The 19,511-nt window shown below is 42.8% G+C and overlaps 3 protein-coding genes across 4 annotated transcripts; 1 reads left to right on the forward strand and 2 right to left on the reverse strand.

Moving 5' to 3' along the window:
* Positions 1-1,647: 1,647 nt before the first annotated feature.
* Positions 1,648-3,246, reverse strand: LOC141846748 (organic cation/carnitine transporter 2-like). Its single transcript, XM_074734788.1, has one exon. It carries the CDS (start codon positions 3,244-3,246, stop codon positions 1,678-1,680), a length of 1,569 nt encoding a protein of 522 aa, XP_074590889.1. The 3' UTR covers positions 1,648-1,677.
* Positions 3,247-4,551: 1,305 nt separating this feature from the next.
* Positions 4,552-8,411, forward strand: LOC141846450 (putative sodium/metabolite cotransporter BASS1, chloroplastic). Of its 2 annotated transcripts, XM_074734496.1 has the most exons (8): positions 4,552-4,996; positions 5,080-5,168; positions 6,993-7,086; positions 7,167-7,200; positions 7,284-7,338; positions 7,426-7,509; positions 7,586-7,873; positions 7,951-8,411. In XM_074734496.1, exons 1-8 carry the CDS (start codon positions 4,552-4,554, stop codon positions 8,104-8,106), a joined length of 1,245 nt encoding a protein of 414 aa, XP_074590597.1. In that variant the 3' UTR covers positions 8,107-8,411. The 2 variants fall into 2 exon arrangements, with proteins under 2 accessions (XP_074590597.1, XP_074590596.1); XM_074734495.1 differs by having other exon boundaries at positions 7,284-7,509.
* A 6,282-nt stretch (positions 8,412-14,693) lies between these two features.
* LOC141846416 (uncharacterized) lies at positions 14,694-19,332 on the reverse strand. Its single transcript, XM_074734455.1, has 6 exons — positions 18,878-19,332; positions 17,475-17,589; positions 17,170-17,344; positions 15,670-15,729; positions 15,431-15,579; positions 14,694-14,942 (listed from the first exon to the last, which is right to left on the reverse strand). Exons 1-6 carry the CDS (start codon positions 19,297-19,299, stop codon positions 14,817-14,819), a joined length of 1,047 nt encoding a protein of 348 aa, XP_074590556.1. The 5' UTR covers positions 19,300-19,332; the 3' UTR covers positions 14,694-14,816.
* Between the last annotated feature and the right edge of the window lie 179 nt (positions 19,333-19,511).

A 19,511-nucleotide genomic window follows, 5' to 3' on the forward strand; every position in this document is an offset into this window, starting at 1 on the left:
GGGTCATGAGAACATCCTTGATCGAGAATATCCCTATCGAATCGGACTCCTCCGATCTACATATTCAACCATTCTTGATAATTGCAATCCAACTTGAGGTTTCATCATCTACCATTGACAAGACCAACAACAATAGATGGGACTCATGGCGACTTTTGTACAATGTTAGGTGTATAACGTCAATGTCATGCCTCTAACATCCCATACGACTCTCTGTAATTCCATGCCCCTGGTTCCATGGGGCCCATTCTTCTCACAGCCTATAGGCGGATGTGACGGTCCACGTGGGCATCCAAGCTCGATATTATAAAAGGGCGAATGGTGTTATTTGAAGGTAAACTTTTTTTCCACATGAGAACACAAACTCTTCATTTTTCGTGCTCTTCCACTTTCTTCCTTCTCAATTAATCAAGCTAACTTGACTATCGGAAGGGTCACGTCGTCGATGCCGACGAGTGTTGTTGACCTGCAAGCCCAAAAATTGTCCAGATACAGTGAAGCAGGAGAAGGAACTCTTTCGGATTTGGACCAACAGGGAAGGGGGCGATCGAGTGCTATAGACGAGCCGACCGACGTCACAAAGAAATGGTTTATACAATCAAGAGTGAACTTCATTGGCAGCTTTGGCTAGCTTCTTTTGGATGCGGTTCTAGAGATGATAGATGAAAAATGGTTAGGAGTTAGAATCCATGGATTGATGTAAAGGTGAACGATAAGTAACATGTTTGCCTTTCCAGAGCTTCAGCATCGATCTGTTCTTTCCTTCCATGTACTTTTATGCACACATATATTACCTATAAGGGGAGGATCGATGAGAAGAAACTTCAAATGAACCAAACAGAGTTTTGCACAAAATGACAAGTGAACTATGATTAATCAAATATTGAAACTCCAATTTGAATCAACACGAGCTTGATCCATGATTCTTGGAACCATATTCTTTGGAGTTACTTTTTATTGGAAGCCGAAACTAACTACTTAGAACTATAACTATATCATGCTGGAAGTACAAGAGATCTACTTGAGACTATTAAATGGTTTTAGTTTTTTCATAATTTATATTTTCAAGGATTGACTACTTCATTACAGAAGTAAGTTTAGATTATTCTTTTTGAGTAGTATTTAAAGGGATGAACCCTAAGCATTTGTATAATGAAGTGATTAAGTCCTCAAATTTTCTTTAATCTTGTCTTCATTTCTAAGGCAATTTATTTCTATATTTGGTGAATCTAATTTTTACATACATGACATTGCTCACTAATCAAACAATGTTTAAACACATTATGTTATTCCTAAACCTCTCAATCCTTAAAGAACAGAAGAACAATCCTTCACGAAAGCCTTGATCAACACGAGTTTGAATTGCTATCCTACCTTTCATTTTCTCGATCGATCGAGCTAGAATAATTGTTAGCTATAGTCCAGGATACCATTAGCGACACCTCTAATTAACATATCTTCCTAAGCTAAGAGAGTTGAGCTAGCCCTATCGAGCTGAAGCTTTATTTTATTATTTAAAATATTTTAAATTTTAAATTTATTCGATTATATATTATAATTTTATTTATTTATTTTGAAAACTTATTTATTTATTTATTCATAAGTCTGATAAGAATTTTAAAGTCTCATTCAAGCAATATAATCAGGTCTACCAATGTTTTGATGCTCCATGCGCTCTCATGGAGTATTTGAGGAAGCGTTCATCATCTGCTTGGACTCTTCTTCCTCCATGGTGTCGCACATGTTCCTCCCTCTCGTCTCCGGAAGGCACGCCAGGAACATCCCGCAGGAACCGACCACGACCCCGAACACGCCGAACGACACGAAGCTCCGCTTCCTTCCCTCCACCACCAGCACCGGCGCCAACACCCCGCCCAGCACCGCCGCCTGCCTCAGCATCGCGATGGCCGAGTTCCTCACGCACGTCGGGAACAGCTCGATGCTGTAGATGAGCAGGAAGCCGAAGGCCGTGCAGGCGAAGAAGAAGGACGCTACCTCCGCCGCCATCTGCCACGGCTCCGCCGTCACCGCCACGCACGCGAGGCTGAACGCCCCGCTCGCGGTGGTGAACGCCACCGTGGAGCTCCTCCGGTTCACTCTTCCGACGAGAAACAGGATGATCAATGACGAGGGCAGCTCGGCCAGCGCGTTGAAGGTGACGCTGAGGTAGAGATCAGAGCCGAGGTTGCCCACGTTGAGCGGCAGCCCGTAGTATAAGAGTCCGAGGCCGAAGCCGGCGATCATGGTGGCGAGTAGACGGCGAAGCGCCCATCGTGTTTCCCAGAGCATTTTCATGGCGGAGAAGACGTCGACGTCGCTGGTGTTCTCTTCCACGATCAATTTCGAGAAGCTGGAGGCGATCGCATTATTGCGATCGTTAGCCGCTGCCATGCTCTTGAGTGCTTGAATGGCCTCGTCGCGGCGGCCGCGCACGAGAAGCCATCGCGGGGACTCATTGATCCGGAAATATATCAAAACAGAGTAGACGAAACAGGGAATCGAAGTCCACAGATAGAGAGTTCTCCACGACGCCCCGCGGTTGAGGTAGGCCATGGCGGGCAGGGAGAGGAAGCCCAGAGTGAAGCAGAAAAAGGAGCTGATGCTGACCTTCTCCCGCCACCGCTTCCCGACCATCTCCGTCGAGAGCACCAGCGAGGTGGTGCCGACGGTGGCGCGCCCGCAACCGCAGAGGAACCTCATGGCGGCGTAGGCCCACAGGTTGGGGGATACCGCCGCGAGGGCGGCGGAGAGCGACATGGTGAAGCAGGAGAGGAAGAGCATGGTCTTCCGGCCGAGAACGGTGTCCGCCATCGTCGACAGCAGGAAGCCGCCGATGAGGCAGCCAGCGAAGTAGGCGGAGGCGGGGAGGCCGACGACGGCTGAGCCCGCGCACTGGAGGCTCCACTCCGACACCACCGAAGTGTGGGCGGGGGAGTCCCAAGCCCACGAGCCAGGAGGGAGGCCGCAAGGGGTGGAGCCGGAGGAGGAGGAAGGGCACGTGGCGGCGGTGCAGTGCCACGCGGGCTCTGCGTCGGTGAAGACGCTGATGAAGGTCTGCTGGGCGTCGAAGGCCCACGCTAAGGACACGAAGATGGCTTGGAGGACTTGGGAGGATCTGCAATTGCCGTCGATGTAGCTCTCGAGAGTGTCATCGATCGTCGTGGACTCCGCCGGCAGCAGATTACCAAGGCCATCTAGGCTCTCGGAGGAGTTATAGCAAGGGAGAAGAGGAGCTCCGTCGGCCATCGGAGAGTAGTAGCTAGTGTGATTCCAAGAGGCTCATAGTTGAAGTATTTTTATAGTGCTCTATAAGAATTTTTTTATCTATATAAATTCACATGCTGATGGAGAGAGGAGAGCTACCCTTACAGTCCCCGGGGCATCTAATGATGTACAGATTGCGTACGGCATCCCAAATGGGGGAGGATGCTGGGCAGTCCATGCGCTTCCTATTTGAACTTTCGTGAGATCGGATGAGATCTTTTTTTTTTTTAATGACTAAAATTTATTATTATTATTTTTTATCAGAGAAGATATTCTAGGAGTGTCCTAGCTCAATCATACTCAAATCATCTGGATAAAGAGAGCATTTCATCACCGTTGCGATAACTTAAAGTCTTATCATATCACTTAATGGAGTGATAATTTACCAAAGATCTCATATGATTACATGCGTCTTTCTAGCGGCGGTTTGCCTAGCTAAATGAGGGATTGAACAAAGCGGAGTCGGTTGAGTGTGACATATGACATTGAGGAGGAGGAGCATGGTCGGTACAGAGAGCCCTACCTGAGGCCGACTGAGACGAGCCATGAGATCGAGGACTTGATGCGGTTGGGAAGAGACTCGGTAGTGCGGCTTGAACTTAGAGCTCAAAGTTGGATGCCAAGTCAGAGTTAAGCTTTGAGAGAGGTCAGGTATGAGATCTCAAGTTGAATCAAATGCCGAGGGGAGTATTGGATCCCGACACGAGCCGAGTACTGAGTCAGGGTTGTCGCCCCGACCTGAGCCGTATACCGAGTCGGGACGTGGGACTAAATTAGTCAGCCCTAGAGTTAAGTTTTTTATTTGACATGTTGTTGAATCGGATCGGATCTTGAACTTCTAGACCAAGTCAGTCATGACAACTGGGATTAATATGAATTATGAAGATGGCAAACAGCTAGATAACTTGAGTTTCTTTGACTTGATCCTCCTTCTTCACCTTGTCCGTTTGTGAAACCTAATTTTACAGATTAGGTTTCAGAAGATGCCACTGGAGGCGCCAAAGTCGAATTTTGCGACTGGGGTTAATGGCAAACGTGGGAAAGGAGACTGCGGGCGCCGACGAGCGTCTCGCCGACGAGATCGAGAGCGCGGAGCGGGAGAGAAAAAACCAAGAGAGCGACGTGTGATTGCTGTTCGCTGTTCAGTAGTATTCACCCGGGAACTTGGTTTTAATCAGTAATCGAGGCCCGAAAAATCCGGCCCAATTAAAATTAATCCGGCCCACTTTAAGGCCCAAAACCTGAAAAGGTTGATTTTCTCCGCGGTCGCCAATCACCGGCTCCACGATGGCCGCCCTTCGCCAGTCGCCGCCGGCTCCGCGATCGCCGTCCTCCTTCCTCGCCCCTCTACGGTGCACGACCACACCGCCGTTCTATCTCCATCCACCCTTCGTACGCCAACGCATCCTACCCCCTCACCGCCCCCTCCTCGTCGCCCTACCCACTCGCTCCACTGTCGATGGCCGCGGCCAAGAAGAAGGAATCTGGGGAAGATTCAATGGAACAGCGAAGCCGGTGTTGCCTCCCCTCCGCGCCGCGAGTGACCCTCCCGCAGCCAGCGGAGACACCGACGTTAGTCTTCGAGGGATCATGCTACGTGCCGGAGAAGTGTTATCCATGGCCTTCCCTCTGTGGGTGGGGACTGCCTGCTGTGTTGCCCTTTGGCGGCCGTCATCATTCCTCTGGGTGGACAAGAACTTGCAGATATTTGGGCTCACCCTCACTATGCTGGGTCTCTCCCTCTCTCTCCCTGGCATTCGTCCGATTATTCACGATTAGGTTTTTTTGATTCGAGCTGATTGAGGGATGCTGCAGGTATGGGCATGACGCTGACGCTCCAAGATCTGAGGGCTGCACTACTGATGCCCAAGGAGTTGGCTTCCGGCTTCATCTTACAGTACACGGTCTTCTCTGCTACTCCCTGTTCTTGGATACATTTGCTTTAGTTTCTGATGATTAGGTTTTGAGGATTGAGAATGATTGGATCTGACTGGACTGGAACCCAATCCCCCTAAAAGGGCTGCATTTGATCAATTCGAACGACGAGGCTATTCTCTGACATAGAACTTTGTCCAATGATTTGATCCAAAATTCTTCACTGTTAACCTGAGTACCAGTTGGACATATTGACAGCCTCAACATACATCTTTGTTGCCGCTGCCTTTTTTAGTTGATTAGATTCAATTTTTATGAATGAAGGAAACCGAGATACTCTATATGGTTGTCCCTTCGCTTGATGCTTTAAATGATTCTTTATGTGTTCTTAATGAATGCATACTATTGATCAAGAAAGTCCAGTAGGTTTTCATCCTATTCTCGGTGAGAAACCCAGTATGATTAACCCTGTCAATAAACACTCATTGAGATACTCTTCCTTATTTCTCAGGAGAGTAGTAGGTCAATCTGTGGAGTACATAAAATTGAGATAATATATGGAAGATCTGATATTTCTTGGGCTATTCCAACATTCTTTATATTAATTTATGCGATTAAATCTATTAAGAGGCGTATAATATGCTCTTCTAGAACAATGCACCTTTAGTTGAAAAATACCAAAATTCATTACCTGTAGGCTTGGTTGCTAAATTTAGAAACAAATCTCACCATTAGCTTTTCAGAGAATAATTCATTGATGTCTTATACAATTTTTCCTAAAAAACAATTTGGACTATTAATGTTTAAAATAAGATATAGATGGAGTAGTTCACTAAGTTCCCTGTCATTACATATCTACATTTGTTCCATTACCATTTAGCTCGTTGGAGTTTTTAGTTTTAAAATCAACATGATATCGGACTGCTGTTGAAAATAATTTGAGTTCTATAGTGAACCTCATATTTTAGGAACTCCTAACAGACACAATAGTTGACTGTATATTCATCAAGTTTATACTAAATGGAACTTCTTTTACTAAAAAATTATTACAAGGAAATCATAATTTGTCATGTACCTACTATCGTTTTGTTATATTTACATTGTGTTGAGGCTGTAGGAAAGTTGTGATTAAGACCATAAACCTAATCTTACTTTGATCTTAATATTCTTCAAAGTAATTTTGACATTCTCTAACTTGTCATGTATGGGATCCATACAATGCGCTTATCTATGATGATCATTCATAATTATCAGGGTGCATGCAGTGAGATAATCCTTTCCCACCTATAACTAGGATTATTTTCTTTCAGATTTTGCAAGAATAAACTGTATTTTGCTTGGATTATCTAAGTATTAGCAGTACACACTAAAGATTGTGATGTGCCAAAACCTTGTTTGTAAATTACATGGTCAAAAGTTTGGTCAGCTTTTTTGTCACACATTGTTAGATCCAAACTCTAATTAGATAGTAACGGTAGGTTAGAATTAGTCCATTCTCTTAGGATTTCCAAAAATATATTTTTCATCTTAATCCCAGTTAATTAACTAAAATCTTTGTACCTTAAGTATGCCTTCCATGGACCTATAAGGATGTCTTTGTTCAATTCTTTTTCTGTTCAAGCGATGCAAGTGATGAACTTTGTTTTGATAATTTGCCCATCTTGTTTCTCTAATGTGCAAAATTTTCTTCTTCCAGATATATATTTTACAGTTGATGAGTCTGTGAAAATGCAATTATATTTCCATACAATTAAATCAGGGGACTCTGTGATTTCCAAGTGCTCCACTCTCTGATGCCTGATTCACTATATACAAACTTATAAGGAGTTTTTTTTTTTGTGATTTTTTTATAGGTGATGCCTTTGTCCGGTTTTTTTGTCAGCAAGTTGTTAAAGTTGCCTGCTCATTATGCGGCGGGCTTGATATTAGTCAGTTGCTGCCCAGGAGGTCTTCCTATACACTTACATTGCTTATGTAATTCTGTTTCTGCATCGTGTTAAACTGAGAATAAACCATCACCGCTGCAGGCACTGCAAGTAATCTTGTTACCTATCTTGCAAGGTAGATAACGGAGCACAAACACATTTTACATCTTTAGATTGTAGAAAATAGTTTAAAAAAAAAACAATTTTGTTGTGTTCCAGGGGAAGTGTTGCCCTCTCTGTGTTGATGACAGCAGCCAGCACCTTCGCGGCCGTGGTAATAAAACCTCTTCCTTTTCCATTATCTTTTTCAAACATCATTACCGGTTTCTTAGCGGTAAACTTCTCAAGGTTTGAACCGCAGATAATGACACCTTTTCTCACATCAAAACTTGCTGGAAGATTTGTCACCGTCGATCCAGTTGGGCTTTTCATGTCAACTGTTCAGGTGCTGCGAGAGCCAGATAATTTAACTTATGCTTCGATTCGCATCTTCATTTTCACATCCCTTTGTGGTTTTCCAGGTTGTGCTTGCTCCTGTGCTAGTCGGAGCAGTTCTGAACCAGTATTGCAATAGTCTCGTCGAGTTTGTTTCGCCTCTGATGCCACTGATAGCTGTTGCAACTGTGGCATTGCTCTGTGGCAGTGCAATAGCACAAAATGCCTCGGCTATCCTCTCTTCTGGTTTGCAGGTGGTGATCTCCGTTGCTTGTCTCCACGGGTCGGGCTTCTTCTTTGGCTATGTTCTAGCAAGGGTGCTCGGAATCGACGTGTCGTCTTCTCGCACTATCTCGATCGAGGTCGGAATGCAGGTAGTCTCCTCCTTGTTACTCGAAAAATCACCATTCCATTTCGATGGCTGCGTCTGACATCTCTTTGAAATCTGTAGAATTCTATGCTCGGAGTAGTTCTTGCCGGCCAGCATTTTGGGAATCCATTGACAGCAGTCCCTTGTGCCGTGTCTAGTGTTTGCCAAGCGGTCTACGGCAGTATCTTGGCCGGGATCTGGCGATGCCTGCCCCCCAAAACCCAAGAGAAGGATTGATTCTTCTTCTCGATGCTCGAAACTTGCATTCCACTCGAATAATTGTGTTCCTAAACTGAAGTCTCCTTATCGTCAATTTAGTTCATCGTTGAAGGAAGTTGAGGTTTCGGTTTTTTTTTGTCTCAATCTGGATGAAAAAGGCTCCAGTGAGAGATCTCTCCACGGCTCCTTTCTCTTCGTCTATCAGGGCCTACAAACAAAGTTTTATGGCTTTAAGTCAAAGCCAATTGAGTCAACTCTAAAGCTACTATAGGCAAAAACTATAGAAAATTTTGCTTATATTATATGAATTTTACTGATTATTCGATCTGATTCGCCTATAAAATATAGTATTATTCAGTTATGCAATTGTAAATGAATTGAATGTTTATGAGTAAATTTAATATTTAATTTGATAAGATTTTATTTATATTCATGTAATATATATAAAATATGAATTTAAATAATTTATTAAATATTTATGAATAATATTAATTTTTGTATATTCTATCTTTAGGTTTTGCATTAAACAATTTTCAGATATAATTGAGTTGGTTATGATGAAGTAGAGTTATTGAAGTGGACAAGGATCAAATCTAGACGAAGTTGAGGTAATGCCTTTCTCTGTTGTGGTTGATTATAAATTCTTGATTTATCTCCTCATAAATGATCGTGGGACCGATCGTGTGGGGTCGTTGGGTGGCGGATTTCATCTTTTACTGAAATGAATAATATTTAGTAATAATAATTTTAAATTATATTATCAAATAAATTTAAGTTAAGAATTAGATAATATTTAAATGAATTAAATTTAAATCAAATTTAAATTCATAAAAATCAAATTAAATTTGAACGATTTAATTTATTTTAGATTCCACTTACTTGATTATCTTTTGGAATAAATTTGAACGTCGTAAATATTAACTAGACTTAGTTGGGCTCCTTTACGACCTCTGCTATTGAAACCAGTATCGTCGTCCGGTCAGACGAAATGTCGGCGAAGGAAATGGTTGGAGTTGACCAACGGGGGAATTAAAGCTTTCGCCCAGCTTCCCAACCAACTGCTGCAACACGGCTACGACTACGCACGCCATTAATGCAATGCAATGTTGCTTCCTTCTTCCACCTTCCGCCATTAACACACTGCGCAAGTGGATCCATCAATCGAGCTTCTCTGCCCTGCTTTCCCTTCGTTTTGCTCTGCTTTGCTCGCCTATAAAAGGATGAGCATGGCCGTGGTGTTCAGGCAGAGATCGATCTCGATCCGATCGAGTCCAGGTGTTTCTGGTAGGAGGTTAAAAATGCCTGTCATGGCTCTTTCCGCCAGATGCTTCACGCTCTTGCTTCTTCTTTTTCTCGGCGTTGCCGCTGCTCTCGCTGATTTCGGCGGCCCCAGGAGGTTCGGTCGCGGGCCTTTTGGCCGTGGCTGCCGTTTCGGTGGCTGTCGAGGTGACGGGTTTGGTGGTGGCGGTGGCGGTGGATTTGGCGGAGGAGGGGGCGGCGGGCTAGGTGGCGGCGCTGGTCATGGAGGAGGGTTCGGAGCTGGAGGTGGTGTCGGTGGAGGCGCTGGTGGTGGTGTCGGAGGTGGCGGAGGATTCGGAGGTGGAGGCGGCGGAGGTGTCGGCGGTGGGAGCGGCTCCGGGGGAGGTTTCGGCGCTGGCGGAGGCGTGGGAGGTGGGGCTGGAGGTGGCGCCGGTGTGGGAGGAGGTGGAGGGTTCGGAGGAGGTGGTGGGGGTGGTCTTGGAGGCGGGAGCGGCCACGGTGGAGGATTCGGCGCTGGTGGCGGCGTAGGAGGCGGCGCCGGTGGGGGAGTTGGAGGTGGTGGTGGTTTCGGCGGCGGCGGCGGAGGTGGCACCGGCGGTGGGAGTGGTCAAGGCGGAGGATTCGGAGCCGGGGGTGGAGTGGGCGGCGGCGCCGGAGGCGGCGTCGGAGGTGGCGGTGGATTCGGCGGCGGCGGCGGAGGTGGAGTCGGCGGCGGCTCAGGACACGGAGGAGGGTTCGGCGCGGGTGGGGGAGTAGGAGGCGGCGGAGCCGGCGGTGTCGGTGGTGGAGGAGGCTTCGGTGGCGGTGGAGGCGGCGGCGGCGGTGCAGGCGGTGGAGCTGGCAGTGGCGGCGGTTTCGGAGCCGGCGGCGGTGCTGGCGGAGGCCTCGGCGGCGGAGGCGGCTTAGGTGGCGGTGGTGGAAGTGGAGGCGGACTTGGCGGAGGCCACGGGATCGGTGGCGGCTTCGGCGTAGGCGTCGGAGTTGGCGTTGGTGTCGGGGTCGGCGGCGGAGCTGGTGGCGGCGGCGGAGCTGGTGGCGGCGGACATTAACCTACCCATGCGGCCATGCAACAGTGTGAGTGCAATTAATACGACTTCAGCTCACTGAGTGACGTATGCAAATAATAATGCAGCCATTCGCAATTGCTGTTAAAAAAATGATTTTATTTTCAATTTTCTTTACTTTCCTGCATGTAATACGTCTCCTATCATACCAATAAAATAAATATATTTGCGTTATTATAAAATAAAATAAGAAAAAAAAAGCTTCAAAATTAAAACCAGTGCAATGCGACGAGAAGAAGCATATAATTAGTATCGAAAAAGTCGGCGGCGTTCTCGCCGTTGCTGAAGCCGCAGGTGGCCTTGCGGCCGGCAAAGTCGACGACGTCCGCCCCGGTGGAGCGCCGCCCGCTGGCTCCCCCGCCGGAAATAAAGACGCCGACACGAACAGCCACCGCCAATAACCACACTCAGGCGATCGAAGCCCAACTGAATGGATGATGCAAAAGGCTTGGTTGGAAATACAAATCAACCGAATCTAATCATCATTGTCATGGGTTGGTATACTTCTATCAAGTAAGTCAAGATTTGGTTCGATTGGAGGTGACATCATCGGACATAAGATTCAACTTCAGGAGTTGACTAGCTTGATCCTACACCCTAATTCCACGTCCAATTTTTACATTCATGCTCCTTACCTTAGAAAGATGGTGATCTCGGATTAGGCTCCTCATCCGACTTACAACCAGCTCAACTTAAGATGCAACACCCGACTTCTAGGGTTCAGCACCAAAACTCTGAGTCCGGGTCTCCCAACCGAGTCCCCACTCGACCTCGAACTCCATCTCGGACCCCGTCTTGGCTTTGAGTCTCGGGTAGCCTCGGCCTGGACTCTCTTTATCGCCTAAGCTCCACCTGTCCAATGCTCTACTCAATGCTCGACTGACTCTGCTCCCGTCACCCCATCATCCAGCTTGTCAGACCGCCGCCAGAAGAGCACGTGCTATGACATAATATTTGCCCATGGAGATAGTACAAGTTATGGCAACAGGGTTTGATACCATACCAGGCATGGACGATAAGACCCTTCATTATATCGACGACGATGAGAATATTCTTCTTACCTCTGATATAACATCTCGATTGATGTGACATTCTCTTTATCGAAAATAGGACATCTCCTTCTCTAGTAATCTTATATAATAACTCTTCTTGGCACCAGGGCAGATACACGAGAATACGAAGACATATTTCTTTCTTCCTTCCTAGTCTTTCTTCACTATTTCCGGACAACCACTTGATTTGAACATCGAAGTGGCTGAGCTAGGACATTCCTGACCTCCATTCTCATCATTTTCCCTCTCTTTGTAGTTCAGCGCTTGTCGGCACATCGAGGTCCGGTGTCCTCCTCCTCATTTGATTGAGAGTACTATTTCAATCAGTCAACGCACTAGTCAAGTGTCTATCGACTCATCCGGAGTTGATCTCAAACAGAAACAATCATTTTATTTCAACTTTTAAAAGCCATTAGAGTATGGATTGAGGCAAATTCATAAAGCTAATAAGTCTGAACGCGCTTCATCCCTTTAGAGATGCATTGTTTTTTTCTTTCAATTTTTCCAACTTTATCAGATCGAAAAGCAGCTCAAATTGGCTGGAAATTGACTTACAAGTGATCCAAAAGTTGTTTTTGTTCCAAATTCTAGAATTCATTCCTCCATCGATGGAGATTTTCCAATTTTGTTAGGCGTGGAACCACCCTTTTGTTCATCTTTGACAACCCCTCTCTTTGCTACGTTCGTCTCTGTTCCCACAAGCTACTCAGATAAACAAAGGAATTTTCTCTTGTTATAAAAGAGAGGAGGTTGAAGGGCTTCTATTGCATGGCTCTGTGGCGTGTCTGCTTTCTCATGTGCTGCCTTCTGATCGATCTCCAGGCGACGGCGCATCTTAGCAACGATGGGGATTTAAGTGACAGAGAGCTGCTGTCGCTTAGAGGCGCTGCCGGCGGTGGCAGCGGCGGAGGCAGGGGGTTGGGTATCGGCGTGAGCCATAATAAGTCGGGGATCGATGTGGCCGTGGGTGGCGGAGCGGGCGGCGGAGGGGGCACCACTCGCGCTGGTGGAGTCAGCGCTGGCGGCGGCGTAGGTGGCGGCGCTGCCATCCACGTCGGGCGCGGCGGTGTGGATGTCGCTGTCGGGGTCGGGGGAGGCGGCGCCGTCAGTGCCCGGAATGGGAGTGTGAACGTGGGGGGGGCGGCGGCGGCGGCGGAGCTAGCATCAGCGTCGAGCATGGTCATGTCAGCGTAAGTCACGGGGGCGGAGCGGGAGGCGGCGGCGGCAGCGGTGGAGGAGCGTCGGGCGGTGGGAGCGGAGTTGCGAGCGCCGGAGGAGTGGTAGCTGGTGGCGGCGGGTACGGCAGCGCCAGCGGTAGTAGCGGAGGTGGTGGAGGAAGTGGCGACGCGGCGTCCGGTGGTGCTGAGGGAGGCGGGAGCGGCGGCGGCGGCGACGGGCAAAATTGATGGCGGCGACGGCTCCTCTCTTTAGTTATACTATATAAGGATAAATATATATCAAGCTAATTAATAATTAACGAATTTCCGCATTGCAAAATTTTGCATTCATATTAAATTTAACTGCATCATCTTCTCATAATTGCATTATCAATGTAATGTATAAATTAAATTAGAACTATGACAATGAAATTAATCTTAATAAAAAAATTCTGAAAATGCTTTATCTGATATGTTAGATACTCTATGTTTGAAAGATATGTTATCCCCTCGTAGTAGTCAATTACAATTTCTCAATTTACTTTCTCATATATGATCATGGAATCGATCGTATGAAACTGTTGGAGTGACAGATTCCACCTTTTGCTGAAGAAGTCTATTTCATTATTCAATATAATATATAATTAAAAAATTCTCCTATTTCCACCCTTGGCAAGTTAAACATAGTTCGACTATGTCATGTCATCGTCCAAAAATACATGTTCATCGGTTCATCATTCCAACATCTACTACATACTAGAAGATATCATTTCATCCGCGACTATGATAAGAGGTGAAACAGACTCCCTAGGGATGAAATTGACAAAGCAAAAGAAAACTGTTTCTACATAGAGAAAAAAAAAATCAAGCACAGAGAGAATCGAAAGGAAAATTAAAGACACAGACTTTTATAGGCTCAATACAAACAAATCCTAGTATACTCATACTCTTAATAACACTAATTAAGAAACAGACTAATCCCAGTATGCTCTTACCAAATCAAAAGACATCATATCAAACTAAAGATATTAAATTCTTACTAAATTATACCAAATTGAAGATAGTAACGCCTAAAATAGGACAATAACTAAGCATAGAGAGTATCAGGCATGAATATTAATTACACATATACAAGGAACCTAATAGATATGCACATTCATCAATGAAATATAAACCCAGACGACAAGAAGCAAGAACCAATCAATCATCATAGTTAAGGAGTGTGAAAACCATACTTATTAAGATATATTCTAATCTGGACCTTAGCATGTGACAATCCTATCAACCAAATTAGCCTGTACAATTTAGAAACATCACAACATCACAAACAAACCGTGTTTATTGCAAGTATTCAAGATCAACTTCCAGAAACTCCTTCATTGGTTGATGCCTCAGATTGGAAAATGGATCATCAGAACTGAATCTGAATTGCTATCTTAATTTGTTTGTATTATCCGATTGAAGACAGGATATATGAATGAAAAAGGATTCCTGAATGCACCAACCAAAGCATCAAGGCCAACTAACTCGCTGCACAAGTTAGCTATAACTGAATTCAGACTGATATTAATTCCTCATGCATCACATAAGTTGCCAATAATCTAAATTTGCAGCATTGACATTTTAGTTAAGTTCACACTACATTTGAGAATATTTTGAGACTAAATATTTAAAATCCAATAAATTTGAACTAAATAAGCAGCTTATACCAGCTATATATTATGAATAACACCCAACTTTAAGCTGACTAGTATAGCTCACTAGAGTAAAAGATATGGGAGCAAGAAAAATAAAACTAATAGCTTTCAAGTGTCAACAAATTCACTTTCCCTCAAGCAAATAATGAAAATACAATTCCTCTAATTTCAGCAACCAAATTTATTCGCGTATGATGTGAATGCCTCATACAACCGGGATGTCTGCAAACAAAATTGACAATTCAATGCCAAAAGTCCGCAGATGGTCAAGCATCCTTGAAGGGCTTCTTAACAAATATTGACCCAAAGCTTTGATATTGGAATACTCTATACCTAAATTTAGTAGTTCAATCCAACTATTTAATAGACAAAAAGTAATTTAAAATTCATTAGTTGTCAATCTCGAGAACCAGAATGTTCAAACATACATTGGTCAGTTAACTAAAACACAAAATTTCCATCTCCAGGTATTTTAGAAAAGGTATTAGAAGTTTCATCTCACTCTTTTGACTTGATGAAATGAGGTGTCAGTAACTTTGATACTGAGAACCCGTGAAAGGAATCAACCTTGAAAAGCTCTTTAAGTTTCTCATCGCAGATAACGTTCCTCTTATCAGCAGGATCCTTGAACAAATGAATGAAAAGGTAATAGTATTAATAACATCAAGTGAGAAAAAATACTCACTAAAAAAACAACACCAACAAAACCACTTTGTTATTTTCAGTTATTGTAAAAAATGTGGAACATAAAATTAGAAAATGATTATCTTCAAATTTCATAACTTCGACAGCAAATCCACATAATATCTACTTTTAATTTGATGCCAACTTTTCCAGAATACTAAATTTTAAAACCGATATTGCCTACAATTATAAAATTATTCAAACAATTATAACTTTGATTCTCCAATTTGCTTCATTCGGAATTGAGAAAATCAAACCAAACCCAACTTTATATTTAAAGCTTCAAGCTGCAAACCAAACCTTTTCATGAAATCTGGACTCAGCTAAAGATTCAGTTTGGTTTTCAAATCTGAACAAGAGAGCCTTGACTGCAAATTAAAATTGTGGTTGGCATATAACACAATTGCCATCCGAATGAATCAATATACCTGCAGATTGTTTTCTTTTATGTAACTCCACATCCTTTTGACAACGTCAGCCCTTGACAGTGCATCCTCACCAGTTCCAAAAAATTGTATGAGATCATTAGATAGGCGAAGGGGCATAAGAAAGCCTGATTGTCCTTTTTGACGCTGACCTGTTAAGATCATTTAGCAAAGATCAATAAGACCTTTGTTTCTGCAGTATCAGAATGAGGATTCTAGCTTAAGCTTTGGGAGATCCTAACCATCACTTTCTTTCTTGGGCTTCTTGTTACTTTCTTTTGGTTTTACTGGAGCAACTGGGCCTGTTGAATCACAGAAAAAAATAATTTAGAGATTCTTCATGAGATGTGGAAAAAGTACTCCATTTTTTCAAATGTTAGGACAAGACATTTGCCCCTAGAATGGGTCGATCAGTGAGCTCAGAAATAAGAAAATGAGTTATTTCTACAAAACCAAACAAATGCAACTCATGCATACAACCTGCAGGTTTAACTAATTAACTAGAAATTATACATATAGGACTATGTTTATTTAGGAATATTCTAGTAGTCCCCCTAAAATTGGAGTGTACAACTAGTTACATAAAAACATAGACTACTTTTGTTGAGTGGTTTAGTTAGGATGCCAGTAATCTATTCTTCGGAACTATATGGCATACCAATTTTCTTGAACATGAGAACATCTTGAAAGGAACTTTAATGTGTTTAATACAGGTGACTGTCACTCACAGTGCATATCCATTGGTTCAGTGCTAGTAGGACTGCATTCATTAAATAGAGACTTAATCAGGATCATCTCACAAGTTGTATGTTGTCACTCTACATTCTACTTCCAGCACTAGATCAAGCTACAATTCTTTGTTTCTTGCTTTTCACGTTACTAAATTACCATACAATTAGTATAAAATCCTACATAGAACTTCTAGAACAGCAAAACCAACATACTGATATTTTTTAGATGTTCAGGCTTCTTACAATCCTTAAGTGTTTCCCTAGGGATCCTTCAATAAACTATAAAATTTCAAACATTGATTTTCAATAGCACTTCCTAAACATTTGCATGAACAAACTTACCAACCATATAGAGCATATCTGACTAATAACTGTAAATAGCTGTTTTTACCGGAATTTACTCACGATCAGTTAAATCAATATAAAAGTATTGATCAAAATTAAACTTTATCTCTTGTAAGTAGAAAGTAGGAAGCAGAAGTGCTTGAGAATTATTTCTATACAGTCATGTCTTTAGTGTTTGTCTACTTGAATAGGAAAAGAGAGAAATAAAATGTAATGAAATGATCAATTTCACTTGTTTACTTGGAAGGAAATAGAGAATATGAATTTAATTCAATTCATTTTCTCTATTTTATTTCCACTAGAATCAGATGAAAATTAAGTGTGATCTCATAATACACAAATACGCAAGAGTATTTCCATTTCTCTCCCTTGAATTCTATCTAAAAAAACAAGATAAAGAAATAGAACAGTAGTAAGATAGGATAATTCTTTCCTTTCCTTTTCTCTTCACTTAAACTGTTGTATGTCCCTTCCATACCCTGCATCCCCCACCTCCCCACCCCATACACACATTCCCCAGTAAACACAGCATAAGAGCAGTATCAGTAAAATGTGAAACTTTTTCAAATATGGAATGTTCAAGAAATGCCCTTAAGACATGCGTATATACCATGCAACCAATAGGAACTCAAATGGATGAATATTTAAGAAGATTATGTGCATTACTCTCTTCAGAGTTCAAAGGCCAAATATGTTTTGACAAAGCTTTGTTCATTTGAAACATGTCAATGCTATTGACATTAAAAAGAGTGTGCAATCTCTCATCACATATGATCTTTCTTCTATTATTTGGATCTTGCAAGTTCTTTTCACGAATATAAGCCCATAGCCGCTTAACAACCTGAAAAATATAAAGGAGAAAAGCATAAAAGAAATTAAAATAATGATGAGCAAATCTCTTTCACCGATAAGAACACCGAATGGAAGTGAAAGGAGGCAAACTACATACAACATATTTTGATAAGCATTACCTCAGTTCTAGCTAACTCAGTTTCACCAACAAAATCCTGTAGTAGAGGGGAAAGACTGCAGAGTTTAGTAAAACCACCACCTCGTTTCTTGACTTCCTTACTGATTTCCTTAGTTCTTACATTAAGGGTCCAAATAAAACATATCAGAGAAGCATATAATAACATTTCTGATTAAAAAAGGGTAAAACCAAAACCATAAATAAGAAATAATGGGGGAAATGGCAAATTCTTCATTCAATTTATAAGACATGATTCACAGTCAACTAGGAAGTTTAACTTCAGCCAAAACAAACTAGGGAGATTAACTTTTTAAGTTCACACAAAACAGCAACTGAGCATTTATAAGCTGTGCTGGGATCAACGGTCATTATAACAAAAATAAACCTTACAAATACTTAGTATGACCAAGAACATAAAGATAGAGTAGTATCATGATGTTCAATATTCGAAGAGTCCACCCATATATTGTACAAGTATCATCCAACATACAAAAACCCACCAATTTGTAGGTTGATAGAAAACTAGATACATAATTCTCTTATGCAAATCTGAAGGAGCTTGTGTGAAAATAATACCTGAAACTAATCACGAGTATGCGTCAAAAGTCAACCAAAGCATGATAATCCAAAGAAATACAAGGAGAGTATAATTGTATACAGACTAACTGAATCATTATGCATTAAAAGAATAAAGTAATATGACTAGGAAAGAATATAATATATACAACTTTTATCCAACCTTTTCTAAGTAGGTCTAAGCAACAAACCATAACCAAAAAATATGCAACCAAGAACTAGTGTAGAGGCTGACTTTGACAACTCTCTATGCTTTAAGTACCAATTAGCCCTCTCTGCTTTCTATGGTCCCTTCATTTCTTAAAGCTCAATTAGTGAACAATCCCGAAATCAAATAGACGTTTGCATTTGGTATCAAGAATAAAAGTAAATTTATAAGACAATCCCCGTATGTTGTTGCCAGATAACTTATGAAAAACCATGGTCAGCGTGATGCTATCAGTGAGTGAAACATCACTAGCATTGAAGTATAAGAATCTTCTCCATTAATCATGGTTTCCCAGGTCATAAGAGCTGATTGCATGAAATGCACTAATGCAAATCCACGAGTTGAAATTTTGTTAACATATAATGATAATAATAATAAACCCTTTAGTGAAATTCAAATCTTTAGGCTATCTAGTTCACCTAAAAAAAACACAAAGCTTCTCGATCATCACAAACATACAGCCCTTGCAATAAACTTACACAAGGGAATAAAAGTGCAATTCTTATCCAACCAACCGTTCATTGTCAGCCCCAATTAAATGAACTCTCCCCATGTGGCCATCAAAACAGAGAGGTTGAGGAAAAAAAAAAACAAAGACGGGAAATACAAAAGAAACTCACTTTCTTTTCCTGCTTCTTTTCCCATCATTATTCTCCTCGTCGTTCTCATCCTCGTCCTCCTTCTCTCCTTCCTCCTCCTCTTCATCACCATTATCCGACTCGGCACTTCCTCCTTCTTCGTCTTCCTCTTTCAACTCCTTTTCTGCTTCGGAGCTGTCGTGGACCTTCTCTTCCGCGTCCTGTTCTACTTCGAGACCGTCGTTGGCCTTCTCCTCCTCCTCCTCCTCCTCCTCCCTATCCTCCTCGTTGAGCTCGCTCATGAAGAGGTCGACCTGCTCCCTAATGAAGCCCTTCTTCTGAGAAAGGTCGATGCCGAAATCCTCCTCGAGCCGGCGGCGGACAGAAGTAGTGGTGGTGGTGGAGAGGTCGGAGCAGCGGAGGAATTCCCGAAGCCGCTCCGCGAGTTCTGCGTCCGAAACCATCGCCTCACGATCTCTTCTCTCTCGGTCTCGACCCTGTCGCCGTTCTCGGCTTGCCCTCTTCTGGTTTCTTGATGTTTATACACTTTCGTCCCTAAACGTTTCAGATAATACATGTCCCACAAATACACCCAATCACCGATTTTATCATTCATATTGGTAAAATATTTTTTTTAAAAAAATATTATAATATTTATAAAGAGGAAAATGCATAC

Source organism: Curcuma longa, chromosome 15, assembly GCF_044706935.1.
Source record: "Curcuma longa cultivar G26 ecotype Majalengka, Jawa Barat chromosome 15, ITB_CL_G26_1.1, whole genome shotgun sequence".
NCBI lineage: Eukaryota > Viridiplantae > Streptophyta > Magnoliopsida > Zingiberales > Zingiberaceae > Curcuma > Curcuma longa.